This window comes from Coregonus lavaretus (assembly GCF_964263955.1).
Source record: "Coregonus lavaretus genome assembly, chromosome: 13".
Taxonomy (NCBI): domain Eukaryota; kingdom Metazoa; phylum Chordata; class Actinopteri; order Salmoniformes; family Salmonidae; genus Coregonus; species Coregonus lavaretus.
In genome coordinates, this window is record NC_140000.1 from 1181921 (window position 1) to 1207785 (window position 25865).

Consider the following 25865-nt stretch of genomic DNA (forward strand, 5'->3'; position numbering starts at 1 on the left):
CTAGCTAGCTAGTTCAACAAGACAATATTGTTCATTCTGTTACTTAAGCCATATAGCTAGCTAGCTAATCACCTTCCCATAGGGTGCCAATTGAACGGGTATCAGATAGTTAACCTTCGTGTAGGGTTGTGGGTTCGTTTCCCACGGGGGGCCAGTATGAAAATGTATGCACTCACTAACTGTAAGTTGCTCTGGATAAGAGCGTCTGCTAAATGACTAAAATGTAAAATGTTAACCTGGTCTAACCATGACCTTTTTGTTTTGTTTTCAGCTGCCACAGACAGACAGATCATCAGTCTCCAGACGTTGTGAAGATGAGCAAGAAGGTTCCTTATCGTCCAGGGATCACTTTTGAAGTTGGTGCTAGAATTGAAGCTCAAGACTATCTACAAAAATGGTATGTAACAGTCAAGTTCCTTTATGTAATTGTGTGCATAGTGACAGACATACAGGAAACATAGTAGAGGTTTTATTTTGTTCTTGTTTTCATTTGTCTTCTGTCTTATACAACCCAGGTACTCCTCACGCATTGAGGACATTGATTTCGATGAGGGGAAGATGCTTGTCCACTTTGATCGTTGGAGCCATCGCTATGACGAGTGGATCGCCTGGGACAGCACTCGACTGCGGCCTCTTGAAAGGCCAACACTCCGTAAAGAGGGACTGAAGGAAGAGGAGGGGGAGATGACTGTAGGTGTTTTTGTCCAGCCACAGACTATTTCTCAATTAGTCTCTCCACGGTTCCTCGCATCCTATTTCGTTGACGCGTTCTCAATCGTATTGGAGGAGAAGGTCCAAGGTCCCTCCCCTCAGACCTTCTTCTCCATTTGAGAAGATGTGAGGAATTGAGAAAATATTAATTGGGAGAGTCACAGACTCCCCCACGTACTGTGGCTTGCAATATATGGATGGATTTGATTAAACTCATATGGCATGCCAAGAACTCACAACGTCTTTCTCTGGGTTAGAGACAGTTTGCCTCATGAGGAGTTTTGTAGCAGATGGATGAGAGTGTGCAGTCAATCGGATGAGTGATAGATGGATAGTAGTAACATAAAGATTCTGAGTGAACTAAATTTTAAAAAGAATTAACAAATTGTTTATGCCTTATACCTTATAAATATTTCTACCAGGAGAGACTCAGCGAGATGTCAGCATCTCGCCTTGATGAGCTTCCTGGATGTACAGAGAGCACAGAGGACCAAACAGAGTTACCGCAGCCGAGACAAGTATACATACATTCCCAGTTGTCCCATTTTTCAGTGATTTGGCTGAATTATTAACTGCTTGTCTCACTCACTGTTTCGGTTCTTCACATAACACAGCTTTGGTCAAAACTGTCAGATCATTTTTTGTCGAGGCATAACTGAATCTGACATATAGCTATACCAGAGTTTAGCCGCTGCCATACTGCAGCGCTATACTGTGGTCTAAAGGGGCTCATTCTGTGTCATTCAAGCTTTTTGTCTTTGTGTTCCTGTCCTATGTTTGTAACATTTATCTTTGAGCTTTTCGTGTTACAAACTTTCCCCTTTGCCTTAAAGGTCCAATGCAGCCGTTATTATCTCAATATTAAATCATTTAGTACCTTACTGTGATTGTTTTCAATTAAAATGGTCAAAAAAGAAACAAAAATAGCTTCTTAGCAAAGAGACATTTCTCAAGCAAGGATTTTGCTAGGACTGTCTGGGAGTGGTCTGAATGAGGAGGGAAAAACTGAAAACTTGCTGTTATTGGCAGAGAGGTTTGGAACTCTCTTTCTTATTGGTCTATTAACTAATTTACCGCCTGTTGATGTCACCAGGCACTCCAAAACTCCATCCCACCGAAACAGGCTGAAATTTCAGGCGGCCTTTTCAAACAGCTCTTACACTAAAAGGGCATTATCATTTCACAGTATTATTCCAACCTCAGTGTGGAAATGTATATAACACACAGGAAATCACGTTTTTTTTACTGCACTGGGCCTTTAATGAAATGTTCAAGCTACACTTGCAACCTTACAAGAAATTCCTTACATCCTGAATCAGACAACATTTAGTGCTTCTACAGTAAAGTGGATACAAGTACAGTATCTATACTGGACAAAAATATAAATGCAACAATTTCAAAGATTGTACTGAGTTACAGTTCATAGAAAAAAAATCTGTCAATTGAAGTAAATTCATTAGGCCCTAATCTATGGATTTCACGACTGGGCAGGGGAGCAGCCATGGGTGGGCCTGGAAGGTCATAGGCCCACCCACTTGGGAGCCAGGCACAGCCAATCAGAATTCGTTTTTCCCACAAAAGGGCTTTATTACAGACAGAAATACTCCTCACCAAACTTTTGTATCTCATGACACGTGTTTGTGAAATACATGTTTAGAGTAATGGAGGTTTGTGTTTGGCTTGTTTTACAGGAATTGAGAGATGGTGAAGAGGTGCTTGCTCGATGGACAGATTGTCGCTACTATCCTGCAAAGATTGAATCTGTAAACAAAGAGGGTATTTATCACTTTAACTATTTCTAAGACAGGAGCAGGACATATGGCCAGTACACATAACACACTGACTTGCAATTGTGTTCCCCAACCTAAGTGTCTTTGTTCAATTCTAGGTACCTACACGGTGCAGTTTTATGATGGAGTTATTCGCTGTGTGAAAAGAATTCATATCAAATCCATGCCCGATGATGCAAAAGGACAGGTGAGCTGGTCACATGATCATACAATCAATTCTGGAATCAGCATGAGCATGGCATTCCTCCAATAGAAGAAAGAAACATAGCTTAGTAAGAATCTGGCATTATAGCTAAGAATCTGGCATTATAGCTAAGAATCTGGCATTATAGCTAAGAATCTGGCATTATAGCTAAGAATCTGGCATTATAGCTAAGAATCTGGCATTATAGCTAAGAATCTGGCATTATAGCTAATAATCTGGCATTATAGCTAAGAGTCTGCATTACACTGTGTGCACAATTATAAGGCAAGTTGTATGTTTGAGGATTAATTTTATTATTGAACAACTACAGTGCTCTCGGTCAATCCAAAATGTTAATAAACCTCAAACCTGAATATTTAAGTAAAAGTGAGGTTTTGGCTTTCTTTGGAGAATATCTATGTGTGCACAATTATTGGGCAACTATTAGTGTGCAGAATTATTATGCAACTAAATGAAAAACGAAAAGTTCCCCATCTCACTTGTTTATTATCATCTGTTAAAGTGAGAATAATAAACAAACAACTCAACATTTACAAATAAACATTTCTGACATTTCAATAAAAATCTGTGACCATTATAGCCACCCTTCTTTTCAATAACAGTCATAAGCCTTCCATCCATGGAGTCTGTCAGTTTCTTGATCTGTTGACGATCAACTTTTTGTGCAGCAGCAACCACAGCCTCCCAGACACTGGTCAGAGAGGGGTACTGTTTTCCTTCACCGTAAATCGACCGTTTAAGAAGGGACCACAAGTTCTCAATAGGGTTTAGGTCAGGTGAGGAAGGGGGCCATGTCATTATTGTTTCATCTTTAAGGCCTTTACTGGCTAGCCACGCAGTGGAGTACTTCGATACATGCGATGGAGCATTGTCCTGCATAAAAATCATGGTCTTGAAAAAGATGCAGACTTTTTCCTGTACCACTGCTTGAAGAAAGTGTCTTCTAAAAACTGGCAGTAGGTTTGGGAGTTGAGTTTGAGTCCATCTTCAACTCGAAAAGGTCCAACTAGCTCATCTTTAATAATACCAGCCCATACCAGTACCCCACCTCCACCTTGCTGGCGTCTGAGTCGAAGTGGAGCTCCGTGCCCGTTACTGATCCAGCCATGGGCCCATCCATCTGGTCCGTCAAGAGTCACTCTCATCTCATCAGTCCATAAAACCTTTGAAAAATCTGTCTTCAGATATTTCTTGGCCCAGTCTTGACGTTTCAACTTATGTGTCTTGTTCAGTGGTGGTCGGGTTTCAGCCTTCCTTACCTTGGCCATGTCTCTGAGCACTGAACACCTTGTACTTCTGGGCAATCCAGGTAGGTTGCAGTTCTGGAATATGACAGCACTGGAGGATAATGGGTTCCTGGTAGCTTCACGTTTGATTCTTCTCAAATCTTTGGCAGTTAATTTGCGTCTTTTTTTCTCAACACGATTCTTGCAACACTGTTGACTATTTGCAACAAAACGTTTGATGGTTCTGTGATCACGCCCCAATATCTTAGCAATTTCAACAGTGCTGCATCCCTCTGAAATATTTTTTGACAATTCTTGACTTTTCAGAATCAGTTAAATCTCTTGTTTGGCCCTTTTTGCCTGAGGAAAAGAAGCAGCCTAATAATTATACACACCTTGATATAGGGTGTTGATCTCCTTAGGCCACACCCTCCCTCATTACACAAATACACATCACCTGATATGCTTAAATCCAATAAGCATTCCAGTTTATGCAGCTTGGAGTTGGGAAATATGCATAATAATGATGATATGGTCAAAATACTGACTTGCCTAATAATTGTGCACACAGTGTATAGCTAAGAATAGCCATTTATAGATATACTGATTTAATAGAAGGCAAGTAAAAATTCCTGAAAGTCTATTGTAGGTTGTAGACAGTGTAGGATACCATAATTTTCTATTTCACTTCTCCCTCTTTTTCAGAAGGTAAAGGGCAACAGGGAATTGCTGGATTTAATGCGAAGGCTGATTCCCACAGTCCTGGCAGGATAGACTTGCTGGCATCTCCCTTGTTCCAACCAGCAGACACTCTCCAAGGAGACCACAGTCTAATCTTACTTACTACTTAATTAAGATTTCATTTATTTTACTCAGAATGTTTTTACTTTAGTGTGCAGCACACTTGGAAAGTAGTAGCTAATCGTTAAAACAGAAGTCCGTACAGGCCAAATATAGTGATTCTTTACTATTGAGGCTTACTGTTTTCTCACCGACAAAGGTCGTGACCTAGTCTTACACCTAGAGGATCTCTTTAGTCAGGGTTAAGCAGGTTCCTTCTCCATACACTAAGTCCGAGTCCCAAATGGTAATAGGGGTACCATTTGAGACGTAACCTAACTAACTTACAGCAGCCGCCTATAGAATAGATGCATTTATCAGACGTTTGATCTAACCAGGAGTCTCTTAATACTACTAATAATAACAAAATATGAATACATTGGATTTAAAGTGCCTTTTCAAACAACAACAACAACAAGGACAATGTACAACAAAACTAAGTAGAAAAAAAAGCAATTGATAAAACAACTCTCTCCTCCAACAGGACTGGATAGCCCTGGTGAAAGCTGCCTCGGCTGCAGCCAAGGGCAAAGGAAGCAGTACAGCTCGTACCAGTGCCAACAGCAACAAGGACAGGGACGACCCTCACGGAGGGAAGTCTGACGATGAGGATGGTGAAGAAGAGATGGATGAAGAGCTGCAGGATCAGTCCGACTCTGACAAACTGGGTAACTTGAGTCCTCTCCTTATGGTCTCCTGGTCAAAAGTAGTGCACTATATAGGGAACTATATTGGGACACAGCCTTAAAAATGAATTGTAATTTCTCAGTGCCTGTTGTCATGTAGCCAGTATGTTAGTATCATACAGCAGTGATATGGAGTAGTGGTATCATTTAGATGTTGCTGTTGTCATGTAGCCAGTATGTTAGTATCATACAGCAGTGATATCATTTAGATGTTGCTGTTGTCATGTAGCCAGTATGTTAGTATCATACAGCAGTGATATGTAAAGAATCACTGTTCTCCTGAGTGGCGCAGTGGTCTAAGGCACTGCATCGCAGTGCAAACTGTGCCACTAGAGATCCTGGTTCGAATCCAGGCTCTGTCGCAGCCGGCCGCGACCGGGAGACTCATGGGCGGCGCACAATTGGCCCAGCGTCGTCCAGGGTAGGGGAGGGAATAGCCGGCAGGGATGTAGCTCAGTTGATAGAGCATGGCGTTTGCAACGCCAGGGTTGTGGGTTCGATTCCCACGGGGGGCCAGTATAAAAAAAATATGTATTCACTAACTGTAAGTCGCTCTGGATAAGAGCGTCTGCTAAAATGACTAAAATGTAAATATGGAGTAGTGGTATCATTTAGATGTTGCTGTTTCACCCCAGAGGGTCCAGGCCTGTAAAACCGCAGGTCATATTTCACCCCAGGGCCCTCATTCTTAGTTAACCATCACATTTACAATGTGTCTCCCAAATGGCACCCTATTCCCTTTACAGTGCACTACCTTTGACCAGGGGACTGGGTCAAAAGTAGTGCACTATAGAGGATACAGGGTGCCATTTGGGAGACACATTGTGTGTTGGGTTCCAACCGGTCCTATTCCTCTGTCTTCAGGATCCCATGAAGATGATGCTGACTGCAAGAAGGAGCGGACAGAAGTCCAGGTGACGTCCCAACAACAGGTACCAGCTAGTCACTACTGTAGTGTAGATAATGTACCAACTAGTCACTACTGAAGTGTAGATAATGTACCAGCTAGTTACTCCTGTAGTGTAGATAATGTACCAGCTAGTCACTACGGTAGTGGAGATAATGTACCAGCTAGTCACTACGGTAGTGTAGATAATGTACCAGCCAGTCACTCCTGTAGTGTAGATAATGTACCAGCTAGTCACTACGGTAGTGGAGATAATGTACCAGCTAGTCACTACGGTAGTGTAGATAATGTACCAGCCAGTCACTCCTGTAGTGTAGATAATGTACCAGCTAGTCACTCCTGTAGTGTAGATAATGTACCAGCTAGTCACTACGGTAGTGTAGATAATGTACCAGCCAGTCACTCCTGTAGTGTAGATAATGTACCAGCTAGTCACTACTGTAGTGTAGATAATGTACCAGCTAGTCACTCCTGTAGTGGAGATAATGTACCAGCTAGTCACTACGGTAGTGGAGATAATGTACCAGCTAGTCACTACGGTAGTGGAGATAATGTACCAACAACAGGTACCAGCTAGTCACTCACCAAATAAGGCTATCTTCTATATACCACCCCTACCTTGTCACAACACAACTGATTGGCTCAAACGCATTAAGAAGGAAAGAAATTCCACAAATTAACTTTTTAAGAAGGGACACCTGTTTATTGAAATACATTCCAGGTGACTACCTCATGAAGCTGGTTGAGAAAATGCCAAGAGTGTGCAAAGCTGTCATCAAGGCAAAGGGTGGCTACTTTGAAGAATCTCAAATATAAAATATATTTTGATTTGTTTAACACTTTTTTGTTTACTACATGATTCCATATGGTGTTATTTCATAGTTTTGATTTCTTCACTATTATTCTACAATGTAGAAAAAACCTGGAATGAGTAGGTGTGTCCAAACTTTTGACTTGTACTGTAGATATATAGATATATAAAAAATTGTGTATATATATACAGTGGGGAAAAAAAGTATTTAGTCAGCCACCAATTGTGCAAGTTCTCCCACTTAAAAAGATGAGAGAGGCCTGTAATTTTCATCATAGGTACACGTCAACTATGACAGACAAATTGAGGAAAAAAAATCCAGAAAATCCCATTGTAGGATTTTTTATGAATTTATTTGCAAATTATGGTGGAAAATAAGTATTTGGTCACCTACAAACAAGCAAGATTTCTGGCTCTCACAGACCTGTAACTTCTTCTTTCAGAGGCTCCTCTGTCCTCCACTCGTTACCTTTATTAATGGCACCTGTTTGAACTTGTTATCAGTATAAAATACACCTGTCTACAACCTCAAACAGTCACACTCCAAACTTCACAATGGCCAAGACCAAAGAGCTGTCAAAGGACACCAAAAACAAAATTGTAGACCTGCACCAGGCTGGGAAGACTGAATCTGCAATAGGTAAGCAGCTTGGTTTGAAGAAATCAACTGTGGGAGCAATTATTAGGAAATGGAAGACATACAAGACCACTGATAATCTCCCTCGATCTGGGGCTCCACGCAAGATCTCACCCCGTGGGGTCAAAATGATCACAAGAACGGTGAGCAAAAATCCCAGAACCACACGGGGGGACCTAGTGAATGACCTGCAGAGAGCTGGGACCAAAGTAACAAAGCCAACCATCAGTAACACACTACGCCGCCAGGGACTCAAATCCTGCAGTGCCAGACGTGTCCCCCTGCTTAAGCCAGTACATGTCCAGGCCCGTCTGAAGTGCATTTGGATGATCCAGAAGAGGATTGGGAGAATGTCATATGGTCAGATGAAACCAAAATATAACTTTTTGGTAAAAACTCAACTCGTCATGTTTGGAGGACAAAGAATGCTGAGTTGCATCCAAAGAACACCATACCTACTGTGAAGCATGGGGTTGGAAACATCATGCTTTGGGGCTGTTTTTCTGCAAAGGGACCAGGACGACTGATCCGTGTAAAGGAAAGAATGAATGGGGCCATGTATCGTGAGATTTTGAGTGAAACCCTCCTTCCATCAACAAGGGCATTGAAGATGAAACGTGGCTGGGTCTTTCAGCATGACAATGATCCCAAACACACCGCCCGGGCAACGAAGGAGTGGCTCCGTAAGAAGCATTTCAAGGTCCTGGAGTGGCCTAGCCAGTCTCCAGATCTCAACCCCATAGAAAATCTTTGTAGGGAGTTGAAAGTCTGTGTTGCCCAGCGACAGCCCCAAAACATCACTGCTCTAGAGGAGATCTGCATGGAGGAATGGGCCAAAATACCAGCAACAGTGTGTGAAAACCTTGTGAAGACTTACAGAAAACGTTTGACCTGTGTCATTGCCAACAAAGGGTATATAACAAAGTATTGAGAAACTTTTGTTATTGACCAAATACTTATTTTCCACCATCATATGCCAATAAATTCATTAAAAATCCTACAATGTGATTTTCTGGATTTTTTTTTCTCATTTTGTCTGTCATAGTTGACGTGTACCTATGATGAAAATTACAGGCCTCTCTCATCTTTTTAAGTGGGAGAACTTGCACAATTGGTGGCTGACTAAATACTTTTTTTCCCCACTGTATATATATATATATATATATAAAAGACAGACTTTGCTCCATAGTATGTTTATTGGTTTTTCTAAGGTTGTGTCCCAAATGGCACCCTATTCCCTATATAGTGCACTGCTTTTGACCTAAGCCCATAACAAAAGTAGTGTACTAAATACAGAATAGGATCCCATTTGGCACTCTGCCTAAGAGTCAATTCATGACAGCAATCCCACTGTGTATTCCTCGCTGTGTTCCTCCAGAAGGTGCCAAGAACAGCAGAACGTGATTCCATACAAGGGCAGACCCAGAGAGAGACCCAGAGAGAGACCCAGAGAGAGACTGGGTCCTCAATGACAGGCTCTCCAGCCAAGTGTCGGAACAGGCGTCTGAAGCACCACTCTGCCGAGTCCAACAGGTAGCTTTTGACAAGATAGCTGTTGACTTTCAATGCACCTAAAAAAATCTGTGGGTTATTTATATATATATATATCATAGTGTATTGTAATCGGGTAATAATCTGTATTTAATAATGTCATTGTAAGTTGTACTTGTAATTCAGATTTTTGCTGCTATTTGTACAATAATTTGTCAAGTAATGAGGAACCCATTGTCATGGTTAACAGCAACCAGACCCAGAGACCGTCCAGGCCGCCCTGCTCCATCACTACTCTGTCCGCTGGGGAGGACACCATGTCAGCTCCAGAGTCCATGCTGAGTCCCTCCCCCAGACACAGCTGCCCTGACATGGCTCCCTCAGGTCGGTCTGCTGAGGGACAGGATCATAGTGGAAAAAGTACTACCGCTAACTGACTCAAAGTAGTGAATGCTTTTAGACACAAGTGGTGTTACCAATATTAACTTTATCTATACAGTTTTTAGAAGATTTCTTTGGGGAAAAACAAAACGAATTGCCTCAGAAGACTTAGGGGTACTAGGGCTGTGATCACTGTCAGCACAAAACTATTTTCCATGATGATTCTTAGTTGTTCATTTGGTGGTTGTTAAGTGGCATGGCTGTGCTTCCTCTCCAACAGGGCACGGTGAGGCGGTTCCTATAGGCTCCCCCAGGAGCTCAGAACAGATCCAGAGGAGGAGACGCTCCCAGCGCCTGGCCACCGTCAGCCCTGATATAAACTTTGACTCCAGCGTGACCTCTCGCCCCACCATCACCCAGTGCCCTGACCCCTCACCCCATGGGAGGGAGCACAACACATCTCACAAAGACCCCTCCTCCTCTCCAGAGGGTGAGTGCAGCCTTGAGTGACAGGATTTATTCCTGGCTGCCGACGTGACCTGGGTCATATTAACTAGGAACCAAATGGAAGCAAATCGGCTGAAACAGGGAGGGAACTACCTGAACTTGTCAAATAACAAAACGCTTGTTTTAATTTAAATTAAGTTTTCTACAGTGTGCACTAATGAACACGACCCTGACCAAGAAACGAGATGAACAACCAGGAAAACACATCTATTTATTCACCCCTGAATCTATTCTGTGTGTGATGTTCCTCCTTAGATCAAGTGGCAAACTCTGTGGAGAGGGCAGAGTCATCGACCCTCCACAACTACTGTGTCGGCATACCACCCAAACCTCCAACTACTGCCTCCATCCTCACGCCATCTCATTCACCAATCACACACAGAGACCAGCTGACTGACGGGCCATCGGCCAATCATACGGCAGTGGCAGACAAATTCCCACCCTTAGCTGCAGGTAATGTATGACTGGGCAAGTTATTTATTCTCAACGGCTGCATCTAAAAATGGCACCCTATTCCCTACAAAGTGCGCCAAAGTAGTGTATTAGGGACACATTGTACAGTATAATGTACACTACCAGTCAAAAGTTTGGACACCTACTCATTCAAGGGTTTTTCTTTATTTTTTACAATTTTTTACATTGCAGAATAATAGTGAAGACATCAAAACTATGAAATAACACATATGGAATCATGTAGTAAACACAAAACTGTTAAACAAATCAGAATATATTTTATATTTGAGATTCTTCAAATAGCCACCCTTTGCCTTGATGACAGCTTTGCACACTCTTGGCATTCTCTCAACCAGTTTCACCTGGAATGCTTTTCCAACAGACTTGAAGGAGTTCCCACATATGCTGAGCACTTGTTGGCTGCTTTTCCTTCACTCTGCGGTCCGACTCATCCCAAACCATCTCAATTGGGTTGAGGTCAGGGGATTGTGGAGGCCAGGTCATCTGGTGCAGCACTCCATCACTCTCCTTCTTGGTAAAATAGCCCTTACACAGCCTGGAGCTATGTTGGGTCATTGTCCTGTTGAAAAACAAATGATAGTCCCACTAAGCCCAAGCCAGATGGGATGGCGTATCGCTGCAGAATGCTGTGGTAGCCATGCTGGTTAAGTGTGCCTTGAATTCTAAATAAATCACACAGTGTCACCAGAAAAGCACCATAACACCACCTCCTCCATGCTTTACGGTGGGAAATACACATGCGGAGATCATCCGTTCACCCACACCGCGTCTCACAAAGACACGGCGGTTGGAACCAAAAATCTTAAATTTGGACTCCAGACCAAATGACAAATTTCCACCAGTCTATTGTCCATTGCTCGTGTTTCTTGGCCCAAGCAGGTCTCTTCTTATTATTGGTGACCTTTAGTAATGGTTTCTTTGCAGCAATTCGACCATGAAGGCCTGATTCACACAGTCACCTCTAAACAGTTGATGTGTCTGTTACTTGAGCTCTGTGAAGCATTTATTTGGGCTGCAATTTCTGAGGCTGGTAACTAATGAACTTATCCTCTGCAGCAGAGGTAACTCTGGGTCTTCCATTCCTGTGGTGGTCCTCATGAGAGCCAGTTTCATCATTGCACTTGATGGTTTTTGCGACTGCACTTGAAGAAACTTCCAAAGTTCTTGAAATGTTCCGTATTGACTGCCCTTCATGTCTTAAAGTAATGATTGACTGTCGTTTCTCTTTGCTTATTTGAGCTGTTCTTGCCATAATATGGACTTGGTCTTTTACCAAATCGTCACAACACAACTGATTGGCTCAAACGCATTCCACAAATTAACTTTTAAGAAGGCACACCTGTTAATTGAAATGCATTCCAGGTGACTACCTCATGAAGCTGGTTGAGAGAATGCCTAGAGTGTGCAAAGCTGTCATCAAGGCAAAGGGTGGCTATTTGAAGAATCCAAAATCTAAAATATATTTTGAATTGTTTAACACTTTTTTGGTTACATGATTCCATATGTGTTATTTCATAGTTTTAATGTATTCACTATTATTCTACAATGTAGAAAATAGTAAAAATAAAGAAAAACCCTCGAATGAGTAGGTGTGTCCAAACTTTTGACTGGTACTGTATGTTAGATCATTTCCTAATCCATCTGTGTTATTTGTAGCCCCTGGTAGGAGGACAACCAGGACCCCTAAACTAAACAAGCACACCAGGGAGCCAAGTAGGTTTTCTCCTCAAGCTTATTCCATATTATTTTAGTTTGATCGTATTACGTTTAACCATGACTTTTCATTTCCTTCACGGGTTACTGCAATTATTATTCATGTTCCAATAAGACGCTGATCTTTACGAAGTCCTCTCTGTCCGATAGAATGAAAGCATACTCAAACGCGCTTCAGCTCAGCTTGAACATAAAGGGTGTCAGGTGCTCGACTGAGGGACTTGATCATCCAGAAAAGCATTCCTTCCCCCTCACTGTGCCTCTCTCCTCTGTGTGTCACCTCTCACTCTTTCAGTCATGAACACCAAGCGGTCTGACGACCCTACGTCTCCCAACGACCTGGACCACTACAAGTGTAAGATCCCCGGGTGCTCCAAGGCCTTCCGCAAAGCCAAGCTGCTGGACTACCACCTCAAGTATTACCACAACGCTGACAAGGACCTCCAGGACTCTGAGCTGACAGGCTCCCCAGACAGGGCTGGTCGTACCCGGGCCACCTCAGCCTCCATGCCCACCACCACCCTGCTGGAGGTCCCTGACAACGCAAAGAGACGCAGGACTGTCTCCACCTCATCGTGTATGGATTTAGATTTCATTCATTTGAAAACACAGTTAGTTGTATGTAACATGAATACACAAATTCACAAAACTGTGTTCCAAATGACACCCTATACTCTGTTACACCCCCCTCTGTCCCCCAGCGCTGTCCCCCAGCGCTGTCCCCTCAGGGCCATATGTTTTATACTGTCTCCTCAGGGCCAGATGTTTTATACTGTCTCCTCTGTCCCCTCAGGGCCATATGTTTTATACTGTCTCCTCAGGGCCATATGTTTTATACTATCTCCTCTGTCTCCTCAGGGCCATATGTTTTATACTGTCTCCTCAGGGCCATATGTTTTATACTGTCTCCTCTGTCCCCTCAGGGCCATATGTTTTATACTGTCTCCTCTGTCCCCTCAGGGCCATATGTTTATACTGTCTCCTCTGTCCCCTCAGGGCCATATGTTTTATACTGTCTCCTCTGTCCCCTCAGGGCCATATGTTTTATACTGTCTCCTCTGTCCCCTCAGGGCTATATGTTTTATACTGTCTCCTCTGTCCCCTCAGGGCCATATGTTTTATACTGTCTCCTCTGTCCCCTCAGGGCCATATGTTTTATACTGTCTCCTCTGTCCCCTCAGGGCCATATGTTTTATACTGTCTCCTCTGTCCCCTCAGGGCCATATGTTTTATACTGTCTCCTCTGTCCCCTCAGGGCCATATGTTTATACTGTCTCTTCTGTCCCCTCAGGGCCATATGTTTATACTGTCTCCTCTGTCCCCTCAGGGCCATATGTTTTATACTGTCTCCTCTGTCCCCTCAGGGCCATATGTTTTATACTGTCTCCTCTGTCCCCTCAGGGCCATATGTTTTATACTGTCTCCTCTGTCCCCTCAGGGCTATATGTTTTATACTGTCTCCTCTGTCCCCTCAGGGCCATATGTTTTATACTGTCTCCTCTGTCCCCTCAGGGCCATATGTTTTATACTGTCTCCTCTGTCCCCTCAGGGCCATATGTTTTATACTGTCTCCTCTGTCCCCTCAGGGCCATATGTTTTATACTGTCTCCTCTGTCCCCTCAGGGCCATATGTTTTATACTGTCTCCTCTGTCCCCTCAGGGCCATATGTTTTATACTGTCTCCTCTGTCCCCTCAGGGCCATATGTTTTATACTGTCTCCTCTGTCCCCTCAGGGCCATATGTTTTATACTGTCTCCTCTGTCCCCTCAGGGCCATATGTTTATACTGTCTCCTCTGTCCCCTCAGGGCCATATGTTTTATACTGTCTCCTCTGTCCCCCAGCACTGTCCCCTCCGGGCCATATGTTTTATACTGTCTCCTCTGTCCCCCAGCACTGTCCCCTCCGGGCCATATGTTCCAACCGGACTGTACTGGACTGGGGAGCTGTCTGAAACCTCCCAAGTTGAACAGGAAGAAGCGCTCCTCTGCCTCCATGAGCTCTGACAGCACAGAGCTGTCTCTCCCTCCGCTGCCTCCGGAGAAGAGCTTTGAGTCCCTCTACGACAAGATCCTGAAGAAGGTGATCGATAAGGACAAGCACCTGGAGCCAGGTTAGTGGCAGGGCGGTGGGCCTTCCTGAGGCTACGTCCCAAATGGCACCCTATTCCCTATATGGTGAACTACTTTTGTTTTCAAGATGTTTTCCAGTTTTATTGTCACATGCAGGTGTAAAACAGCACAGTGAAATGCTTAATTGGCCAGCTCTTTCCCAACAATTAGAAGAAAAACACCTGAAAAACAAGAGAAGGAAAAATAAACAGTCAAAAGTAGTGCACTATATAGGGAATAGGGTGCCATTTGGGACGTAACTTAAATCAACACAGTTAGCCGCAGAGAACTGTGATCACATTACGTACATGTCTCCTACAGGATTAATGAAGATTGAGAAGAAGGTGAAACTGGAGGAGAAATGCCAGATGATCGGTGAGATTGTGTTCAATTTCTCTTGTTGCGGTTGTACTAAATAAAGTATCTCAATTGTTCCGGCAAAACGAGTTGATGATTAAATAATGTTCTGCTTTTCAGGAAAAAAGAAGGACAAGGATAAAGAGAGGAGGAAAGAGAAGGATCACTTCAAAATCAAACAGAAGAAGAAGAAGAAGAAGAAGAGGAAATCCAAGCAGCACTGTAAGTTCAGTTCAGGTGCTGTATCTTAATGCTTCTCCAAGGACTGCTGCTGTTGTGAATCCAAGCAGCACTGTAAGTTTAGTTGAGGTGCGGTGTCTTAATGCTTCTCCAAGGGCTCCTGCTGTTGTGAATCCAAGCAGCACTGTAAGTTTAGTTGAGGTGCGGTGTCTTAATGCTTCTCCAAGGGCTCCTGCTGTTGTGAATCCAAGCAGCACTGTAAGTTTAGTTGAGGTGCGGTGTCTTAATGCTTCTCCAAGGGCTCCTGCTGTTGTGAATCCAAGCAGCACTGTAAGTTTAGTTGAGGTGCGGTGTCTTAATGCTTCTCCAAGGGCTCCTGCTGTTGTGAATCCAAGCAGCACTGTAAGTTTAGTTGAGGTGCGGTGTCTTAATGCTTCTCCAAAGGCTCCTGCTGTTGTGAATCCAAGCAGCACTGTAAGTTTAGTTGAGGTGCGGTGTCTTAATGCTTCTCCAAGGGCTCCTGCTGTTGTGAATCCAAGCAGCACTGTAAGTTTAGTTGAGGTGCGGTGTCTTAATGCTTCTCCAAGGGCTCCTGCTGTTGTCTGTAGTATGTTGTCATTGAATGACCAGTCCATGTTATAGCTTATTGTAAACATAGATCCACGATAAGATGAGACAAAATATAGTGCTTTATCAATCTTCAAAGGGGGGATTTGATTGCACCAGCCAACACACACAACACCAGTAATTACATAGGAAAGGATACACAGGCATTAGAAGTAGCACATCAATGCATCATAAAAACGAATTCTGTGTGTTCTCCCCTGCAGGTTATTCGGACTACGATGACATGTCCCTGTCCTTCCTGGAGCGGTCTACGTCGTCTACTCTCCCCCCCCCCTCCTCCTCCTCCTCCTCCAGGCACTGCCTGTACCCCCGAGCCATCCTCTCTGTCGACCTCACCGGAGAGAGTGAGTGGGAAATATATACATACATACATTACTAGTCAAAAGTTTGGACACACCTACTCATTCCAGGGTTTTCCTTTATTTTTTTTACTATTTTCTACATTGTAGAATAATAGTGAAGACATCAAAACTATGAAATAACGCCATATGGAATCATGTAGTAACCAAAAAAGTGTTAAACAAATCAAAATATATTTCATAATTTGAGATTCTTCAAAGTAGCCACCCTTTGCCTTGATGACAGCTTTGCACACTCTGCTAGTGTATGTGTATCAACCAAGCACATGTCATCTTTACGTTAATGTGCTGTTCATATTGTTGAACTCACATATAGGCACAATGTCTGGGAGGTCAGATTGTTGTCATTGTTCTTTATTACAGCATTACTCTGAATCAGACATGTTGACCCTACAGAACGGTTGTTTTCTGAGGAGGGACTTCTGTGTCATATTCTTAAAGAAGTGTACACATTGCTAAAGAATATTGTTGTAGCGTATTGAAATAGGATGGTATCCTATCTGCGCACTTGTGGGTTTTTTTGAGACGGAATTCATTTTTTCTAGGTTGACATTTGTGAGGGAGTATTTACTAGTTATCGAACTATCGGTTTTAGTTTTAAGATTCTGTCAGTTGTTCTGCTCGAACTGAATCATGGGGACCCTCAAGGAGTTCCATAACACAGTCCCACTCTGAACCGTCACCCATAACTTTCCACCTGAAATGAAGAGCTGTGTGCATACATGAATGTACGCTTTCATCATAATGTTGTACATGAAATCAAAGAGTAGTCATTTTGCTTCGCATCATCTCTAATTGAAGTGTTTACATATGAATTCAGGACAGCCTGTGGGATGTTCGCCTCACTTTGGGAACAGCAGACATCCACTGAAGGTGCTGTGGTTATTGTGATCGTCGTAGATCCAGTAGCCGGAGAAGAGACTCATTCGGACCATGTCCTCTTTCTCCAACTCTAGAATCGCTGCACCTTTTCATTCCACTGACCGGACCACATAACAGACTGGCCATTCTTATACAACAGAACAGACAACCCCTTGGAGGTTTTGTTGTCCATGGCAGTGAATCTGATGAAGTAGACATTTACATTTTACATTTTAGTCATTTAGCAGACGCTCTTATCCAGAGCGACTTACAGGAGCAATTAGGGTTGAATGCCTTGCTCAAGGGCACATCGATAGATTTTTCACCTAGTCGACTCGAGGATTAGAACCAGCGACCTTTCGGTTACTGGCACAACGCTCTTAACCACTAAGCTACCTGCCACCCCTCTCACTGGTGCTGTGAAGATACCTGCCTCAGAGGTGCTGTGGAGATACCTGCCTCAAGAGGTGCTGTGGAGATACCTGCCTCAAGAGGTGCTGTGAAGATACCTGCCTCAAGAGGTGCTGTGGAGATACCTGCCTCAAGAGGTGCTGTGGAGATACCTGCCTCAAGAGGTGCTGTGGAGATACCTGCCTCAGAGGTGCTGTGGAGATACCTGCCTCAAGAGGTGCTGTGGAGATACCTGCCTCAAGAGGTGCTGTGGAGATACCTGCCTCAAGAGGTGCTGTGGAGATACCTGCCTCAAGAGGTGCTGTGGAGATACTTGCCTCAAGAGGTGCTGTGAAGATACCTGCCTCAAGAGGTGCTGTGGAGATACCTGCCTCAAGAGGTGCTGTGGAGATACCTGCCTCAAGAGGTGCTGTGGAGATACCTGCCTCAAGAGGTGCTGTGAAGATACCTGCCTCAAGAGGTGCTGTGGAGATACCTGCCTCAAGAGGTGCTGTGAAGATACCTGCCTCAAGAGGTGCTGTGAAGATACCTGCCTCAAGAGGTGCTGTGAAGATACCTGCCTCAAGAGGTGCTGTGAAGATACCTGCCTCAAGAGGTGCTGTGAAGATACCTGCCTCAAGAGGTGCTGTGAAGATACCTGCCTCAAGAGGTGCTGTGAAGATACCTGCCTCAAGAGGTGCTGTGAAGATACCTGCCTCAAGAGGTGCTGTGGAGATACCTGCCTCAAGAGGTGCTGTGAAGATACCTGCCTCAAGAGGTGCTGTGAAGATATCTGTATCAGAGGAAAGGCAGGGAGACATCAGCACTGTTCAAGTCTCAGACACTGGAGCAGCGTGTTAGTGATGTTGTTCTACAGTACCTTTAGCCGGACCCTTGTGGACGTGTGTCTATACACGTAGATTGGTATGTAAGCAGTACCTGTGACTGAGCAGTAGGCTGGTCTCTCTGTGAAGCCAAAAGGTTTTAGAGCAATATTGAGGAATGTTGAGAAAGATACAGGAACTAGTGAGACCATATTACATGGTAACAGATGACGTGATGCTGAGAGTCTGTTTATTGTGCTGTATCTGCGTTCACGGTCTTCAGGACTTCCACCTCTGCCTCGCCAACAGTCACTCTGGTCCACATGACAGCTGCTTGGACTGGAATTATAGTAAAAAATTATCAGATATCAACATTTATATAGAAGACCCAATATAAAATAAGTAATTTAGTACAGTCATTTAGTACCGCCATACTTCACCTGCATTCTGTCTTCGGTTCCTCCACCTGGTCCTCCCTGTCTCTTGTCTGTTGTCCATGTACCTCAGCTCCAGATGTCCATGTACCTCAGCTCCAGATGTCCATGTACCTCAGCTCCAGATGTCCATGTACCTCAGCTCCAGATATCCATGTACCTCAGCTCCAGATATCCATGTACCTCAGCTCCAGATGTCCATGTACCTCAGCTCCAGATGTCCATGTACCTCAGCTCCAGATGTCCATGTACCTCAGCTCCAGATGTCCATGTACCTCAGCTCCACTCTCTGTTCCACTACCTTGTCTCTCAGTGCTCTCAGCTCAGTCCAGATGTCAATCAATCGATCAAATGTATTTATGAAGCCCTTTTTACATCAGCAGATGTCACAAAGTGCCAGACAGAAACCCAGCCTAAAACCCCAAACAGCAAGCAATGCAGATGTAGAAGCACGGTCAGTTTGGTTTGTTTCCGAAGCTTCGGTACAAGTGAAGCGTCACTTTCCCTGCTCTGTGCCTCATCTTTTTGACCATGTTGATTGAGGTTCTCTCTGACCCCTTCAGTCTCTCTCTAAGTCCAACCCCCAGCAGGACTAGCAGAGCCACAGCACCCTTCATTCTGGACTTAATAACTCCTCAGAATGAATATATTTCACCTTGGGGTAACCAACAACACTTAGGGCGGCAGGTAGCTTAGTGGTTAAGAGCGTTGTGCCAGTAACCGAAAGGTCGCTGGTTCTAATCCCCGAGCCGACTAGGTGAAAAATCTGTCGATGTGCCCTTGAGCAAGGCACTTAACCCTAATTGCTCATGTAAGTCGCTCTGGATAAGAGCGTCTGCTAAATGACTAAAATGTAAATGTAAATGAAAAAAAATAGCTAAGGACTGTTATCTAACAGTTTCAACTGGGTCAAATTTGGGGTTAACCTGTTGTCTTGTTTTTTGAGGTTCTGACAGGCGTTTACGCCCATCTAGCCTTTATTTATTTAGCCTTTCAGTATTGGAATATACTGGTATATTACTCTGTGGTGATCACACTTGGTATTTAGATACCTTAGAAAGCTGTCAACTAAGCACACTAGGTGATGCTTCTTAAAATTAAATGTGTGATGCTTCTTTAAATTAAATGTCGTCAAAATACTATAAGAATGTGAGCAGTGTGTTTACACTTTTTATTCTCTCTCTCTCTCTCTCTCTCTCTCTTCTCTCTCTTTATCTCTCTCTCTCCCTCCCTCTCTCTCTCTTCTCTCTTTATCTCTCTCTCTCTCTTTATCTCTCTCTCCCCCCCTCTCTCTCTCTCGCTCTCTCTCTCTCTCTCCCCCCCCCCCCTCTCTCTCTCCCTCTCTCTCTCTCTCTCCCTCCCTCTCCCCCCCTCTCTCTCTCTCTCCCTCTCCCTCTCTCGCTCTCGCTCTCTCTCTCTCCCCCCTCCCCCTCTCTCTCCCCCCCCCCCCCCCTCCCTCTCTCTCTCTCCCCCCCCCCCCCCCTCTCTCCCTCTCTCCCTCCCTCTCCAGACCTGTCAGACATAGACTTCCTAGAGGACTCGACCACAGAGAGCCTGCTGTTTAGTGGAGATGAGTACAACCAGGTAGGGTTGTCACGATACTACCATCATTTGTTAATGGCAACAAAGAAAACACGAAGCAGACTAAACTCCATGGCCCTTTAAGAACCTCCTCTATGTAAAAGATAGTGTGCTATAGCTTAGGAAATGTATACATGTGACAACATGACTAAGGGGGTTTGTTTTGAACCCTCCAACCAGGACTTTGACTCTCTGAACATGGAGGACTTCCAGGAGGAGGATGAGGATGGTACCCAGGAGATCGTCCGCTGTATCTGTGAGATGGACGAGGAAAACGGATTCATGATTCAGGTACTGACTGGCTGACTGGTGACTGACTGACTAATGACTGGCTGGCTGGCTGACTGACTGACTGGCTGGGTGACTGGCTGGCTGACTGACTGACTGGCTGGGTGACTGGCTGACTGGCTGGCTGACTGACTGACTGGCTGGCTGACTGGCTGGCTGACTGACTGACTGGCTGACTAATGACTGGCTGGCTGGCTGGCTGGCTGACTGACTGACTGACTGGCTGGGTGACTGACTGGCTGACTGGCTGGCTGACTGACTGACTGGCTGGCTGGCTGACTGGCTGGCTGACTGGCTGGCTGACTGGTGACTGACTGACTAATGACTGGCTGGCTGACTGACTGAGGGACTGACTGAGGGACTGACTGACTGGCTGGCTGGCTGACTGACTGGTGACTGACTGACTGACTGACTGGCTGGCTGGCTGACTGACTGGTGACTGACTGGCTGGCTGTATGACTGACTGACTGGCTGGCTGACTGACTGACTGGTGACTGACTGGCTGGCTGTATGACTGACTGACTGACTGGCTGACTGACTGGAGCCCTCAGACTATTGTTCTGGCTGAGGTAGGGTTGGAGAATTCCAGTCCCTTGTGGTGTGAATTCAACATCAGGGACACCTGAAGTCAATATTAAATGAATCACTGTTTATTATCAGTTAACTGGAGAGGTTACAACAAACACACGTCTGCCACAAGCTCCCCCAGGGTGGTCCCTTCAGTCCTCTTATATGCTGCTACTCAAAAAAGCTACATAGGCCTGGTTCATAGGGTTGCTTCCTGCAGGTGACTTCCAGAACATATTCTGGGTGTTGGTCTGAGGAGGTGGTCAGTCACCTACAGGAACCAGGATAGAGCAGAGAAGATGCATACTGTGTACAATTCAAGGCTATCTCTTCAGACTATAAAATGTTCCCTTACACCCTCTCCCCAAATTCCCAGGATTTTCCAGAAATCCTGTTTAGAAGATTCCTGAAATCAGGGCTTAATAAGTCGGAAATCTAGAATCCTCCGACCGGGATTTCTGTAAAAACTGGGAATTATGGGGATGGCAGACATCTATTTGTAAGTCGCTCTGGATAAGAGCGTCTGCTAAATGACGTAAATGTAAATGTAAATGATAGTAATGGGGCCTAAACATGTCTGTTGTTATCATGTGTTTAAACATGGTTCAGACCTGGGTTCAGATAGGATTTGTTTCCCCCCTAAACACACACACATTCAGTCTCTCTCTCTGTTTCAGTGTGAGGAGTGTATGTGCTGGCAGCACAGTGTGTGCATGGGTCTTCTGGAGGACAGCATCCCAGATCAGTACATATGTTACATCTGCAGAGACCCTCCAGGTAACACCCTGTAACTTCATACCCTACACTCCCCTAATTACTGATCTAGGATCAGATTACTCTACTCCCCAACCTAAACCATTAGGGGGATGAAAAATAATCTCACCCCCTGTTGTCAGTGGTTAGAGGCTATTTTTAGCCTGGTTCCCGATTCGTGTGTGCTCTTGCCAACTCCATTTGCGGTCATTGTCAAGCCAAACATGACAATGAGTGACAAGGCGTTGGCGTGATAGCACAAACAGACTAGCACTGAGGCTAGGGCGGCAGGTAGCTTAGTGGTTAAGAGCGTTGTGCCAGTAACCGAAAGGTCGCTGGTTCTAATCCCCGAGCCGACTAAGTGAAAAATCTGTCGATGTGCCCTTGAGCAAGGCACTTAACCCTAATTGCTCCTGTAAGTCGCTCTGGATAAGAGCGTCTGCTAAATGAAAAAAAAATAATAAAAAAATAAAATAAAAAAAATTCTACCTACCCTATACAATTTACAAACAAGATATTCATACATTATTATTATCATCAACATGTCGGTTGTCTTCCTGACGTATCTTGTTTGTTTTTTGTTGTTTAGGTCAAAGGTGGAGTGCCAAATATCTCCATGACAAAGACTGGTTGAACAAGGGTCACATGTATGGCCTGTCCTTCCTCTCTGAGAACTACTCTCAGCAGAACTCTAAGAAGACCGTCTCCACCCATCAGCTGTTAGCAGACGTGTTCAGTGTCAACAACATACTACACGGACTACAGCTCAAGATGGACATACTACAGTAGGTTACCTTTCAACACGAAGGGGAACATTTTCATCACACAAAAGAGTGCAGATCTGTGCAAAGAAAACTGTACACATGTTTAATCTTCAAAGATGTGAGTTTAAAGGGGGTCCCATAGGCCTCTGGTCAAAAGTAGTGCACTATAAAGGAAACAGGATGCCATTTGAAACGCAGCCATGGTCATTTGGAGTTAAAATTAACCATTCTTTCCTTGTCCACCTATAGGAACAAACACAATCCCAATTTGCACTTCTGGGCTCGGTCGTGGGTGAACTCTGACGAGGACCAGCCCATGGGCGGTCTCCCTGACTGCATTCACTTCACAGATCACCTTGACGACAACTCTCTGGACAACCAGAACTCCTCCAAGCCAGACACGTACATCACCAGCGAACACAGGTACACGTTCAGCTGTCTGTGTAATACAGTGTTTTTAATAGTGATGGGCACTGATATGCAATCTTAACAATATCCATATCGTATAGAATTATTGATATTGGTGCCCGTCACTAGTTTATAGTGTGTTCATAGATGTATGTGATTAATCATTGTCTAGTCTTTGTAATCACTCTTCTCTGCTCTACAGCTACCAGAAACCCCCCAGCCCCGGACAGCTGGAGCACCGGCCCGCTGCAGACCGGCCCGCTGCAGACCGGCCCGCTGCAGACCGGCCCGCTGCAGACCGGCCCGCTGCAGACCCCCACAACTCCAACAGCCAGGAGGGAGGAGGGGTGGGGGCGGAGCTGGTGGTGGCTAATGCTAACCCCGCCTCCCACTCCATCCAGTTCAAGGAAGAGGAGGTAAGAAAGGTGTTGATCTTAATTGCCTCTTGTTTATTTATTTATTTAATTTTACCTTTATTTAACTAGGCAAGTCAGTTAAGAACAAATTCTTATTTACGAGGACGGCCTACACCAGCCAAACCCGGACGACGCTGGGCCAATTGTTTGCTTTTAAGAAGACCACTTTATTCATCAGTTATACACCAGGTCTTCTGCTTTATCCCAACCCCTCCGAAAGACACACATACAGGTTGGAGAGGTTGGAGCAGGGGGGCTGCTTTATCCCAACAACCCCTCATAAATACAATACATATACTACATGGAGAGCTTGGAGCAGGGGGGCTGCTTTATCCCAACAACCCCTCATAAATACAATACATATACTACATGGGGGCTGCCACACGGCGCTGTGGAGCAGTTGTTTTGGGGTGTTAAGTGCGCCACGGCAGGCCATGGTATCTAGGATTTGATTCAAGTAACCCTCCGGTTGCCAGCTCACAGATTTTTCCTGTCAGACCCGGGATTCGAACTGGCAACCCTCCGGTTGCTGTCTCGCCTCTCTAACTACTAGGCTACCGGCATTCATTTACATTTTTTTACTGTAAAATGTGTTGCGATCAATTTTGATTCGATTTTGATGGTTGAGTTAATGCTGTGTGTTGTCAACAGAAGACTACTGCCATGGCTTTGCCTGGCTGCCTGGATGAGAGGGGTTCAGACTCGGTGCTGGCTGTGCCTGGCTGCCTGGATGAGAGGGCTCCAGACTCAGTGGAACATGCCAGGAACTGTCTCCAGTGGCAGATGAACCTCCTCACTCACATAGAAGATGTTCAGAACCAGGTGGCAGGCAGGATGGACCTCATAGAGAAGGAGCTTGATGGTAAATGGGGTGGCCTCGGTGGTCTAGAGAAGGAGCTTGGTGGTAAATGGGGTGGTCTGTCCTATCCTATAAATACTGTCCTATCCAATAAACTAATACACTGTCCTATCCTATAAACGAATAATACACTGTCCTATCCTATAAACGAATAATACACTGTCCTATCCTATAAACTAATAATACACTGTCCTATCCTATAAACTAATAATACACTGTCCTAGCCAATAAACTAATAATACACTGTCCTATCCAATAAACTAATAATACACTGTCCTATCCAATAAACTAATAATACACTGTCCTATCCTATAAACTAATAATACACTGTCCTATCCTATAAACTAATAATACACTGTCCTATCCTATAAACTAATAATACACTGTCCTAGCCAATAAACTAATAATACACTGTCCTATCCAATAAACTAATAATACACTGTCCTATCCAATAAACTAATAATACACTGTCCTATCCAATAAACTAATAATACACTGTCCTAGCCAATAAACTAATAATACACTGTCCTAGCCAATAAACTAATAATACACTGTCCTAGCCAATAAACTAATAATACACTGTCCTAGCCAATAAACTAATAATACACTGTCCTATCCAATAAACTAATAATACACTGTCCTATCCTATAAACGAATAATACACTGTCCTATCCTATAAACTAATAATACACTGTCCTAGCCAATAAACTAATAATACACTGTCCTAGCCAATAAACTAATAATACACTGTCCTAGCCAATAAACTAATAATACACTGTCCTATCCTATAAACTAATAATACACTGTCCTAGCCAATAAACTAATAATACACTGTCCTAGCCAATAAACTAATAATACACTGTCCTATCCAATAAACTAATAATACACTGTCCTAGCCAATAAACTAATAATACACTGTCCTAGCCAATAAACTAATAATACACTGTCCTATCCTATAAACTAATAATACACTGTCCTATCCTATAAACTAATAATACACTGTCCTATCCTATAAACGAATAATACACTGTCCTATCCTATAAACTAATAATACACTGTCCTATCCTATAAACGAATAATACACTGTCCTATCCTATAAACTAATAATACACTGTCCTATCCAATAAACTAATAATACACTGTCCTAGCCTATAAACTAATAATACACTGTCCTAGCAAATAAACTAATAATACACTGTCCTATCCTATAAACTAATAATACACTGTCCTATCCAATAAACTAATAATACACTGTCCTATCCAATAAACTAATAATACACTGTCCTAGCCAATAAACTAATAATACACTGTCCTATCCTATAAACTAATAATACACTGTCCTATCCAATAAACTAATAATACACTGTCCTATCCTATAAACTAATAATACACTGTCCTATCCAATAAACTAATAATACACTGTCCTAGCCAATAAACTAATAATACACTGTCCTATCCTATAAACTAATAATACACTGTCCTATCCAATAAACTAATAATACACTGTCCTATCCTATAAACTAATAATACACTGTCCTATCCAATAAACTAATAATACACTGTCCTATCCAATAAACTAATAATACACTGTCCTAGCCTATAAACTAATAATACACTGTCCTAGCCAATAAACTAATAATACACTGTCCTATCCTATAAACTAATAATACACTGTCCTATCCAATAAACTAATAATACACTGTCCTAG

General features: G+C 43.7%; 1 protein-coding gene across 6 annotated transcripts in view; it reads left to right on the plus strand.

The window, feature by feature from the left end:
- LOC311140608 (PHD finger protein 20-like protein 1) overlaps window positions 1-25865 on the plus strand; it is a 41750-nt gene that overhangs the window by 1624 nt on the left and 14261 nt on the right. Inside the window, exons 2-25 of one of the 6 annotated variants that reach the window (XM_084175733.1) lie at window positions 272-397; window positions 516-690; window positions 1134-1229; window positions 2403-2487; window positions 2600-2688; window positions 5257-5440; window positions 6323-6390; window positions 9192-9346; window positions 9555-9724; window positions 9966-10175; window positions 10448-10645; window positions 12323-12379; window positions 12675-12956; window positions 14273-14491; window positions 14811-14864; window positions 14967-15068; window positions 15857-15997; window positions 20032-20105; window positions 20283-20393; window positions 21635-21734; window positions 22300-22495; window positions 22724-22897; window positions 23085-23307; window positions 23950-24160. In XM_084175733.1, the coding sequence (XP_084031859.1) occupies window positions 272-397; window positions 516-690; window positions 1134-1229; window positions 2403-2487; window positions 2600-2688; window positions 5257-5440; window positions 6323-6390; window positions 9192-9346; window positions 9555-9724; window positions 9966-10175; window positions 10448-10645; window positions 12323-12379; window positions 12675-12956; window positions 14273-14491; window positions 14811-14864; window positions 14967-15068; window positions 15857-15997; window positions 20032-20105; window positions 20283-20393; window positions 21635-21734; window positions 22300-22495; window positions 22724-22897; window positions 23085-23307; window positions 23950-24160 (3500 nt within the window). The remainder of the gene's footprint in view (window positions 1-271; window positions 398-515; window positions 691-1133; window positions 1230-2402; window positions 2488-2599; window positions 2689-5256; window positions 5441-6322; window positions 6391-9191; window positions 9347-9554; window positions 9725-9965; window positions 10176-10447; window positions 10646-12322; window positions 12380-12674; window positions 12957-14272; window positions 14492-14810; window positions 14865-14966; window positions 15069-15856; window positions 15998-20031; window positions 20106-20282; window positions 20394-21634; window positions 21735-22299; window positions 22496-22723; window positions 22898-23084; window positions 23308-23949; window positions 24161-25865) is intronic. The other 5 variants (XM_084175734.1, XM_084175735.1, XM_084175736.1 and 2 more) reach the window with 5 other exon arrangements.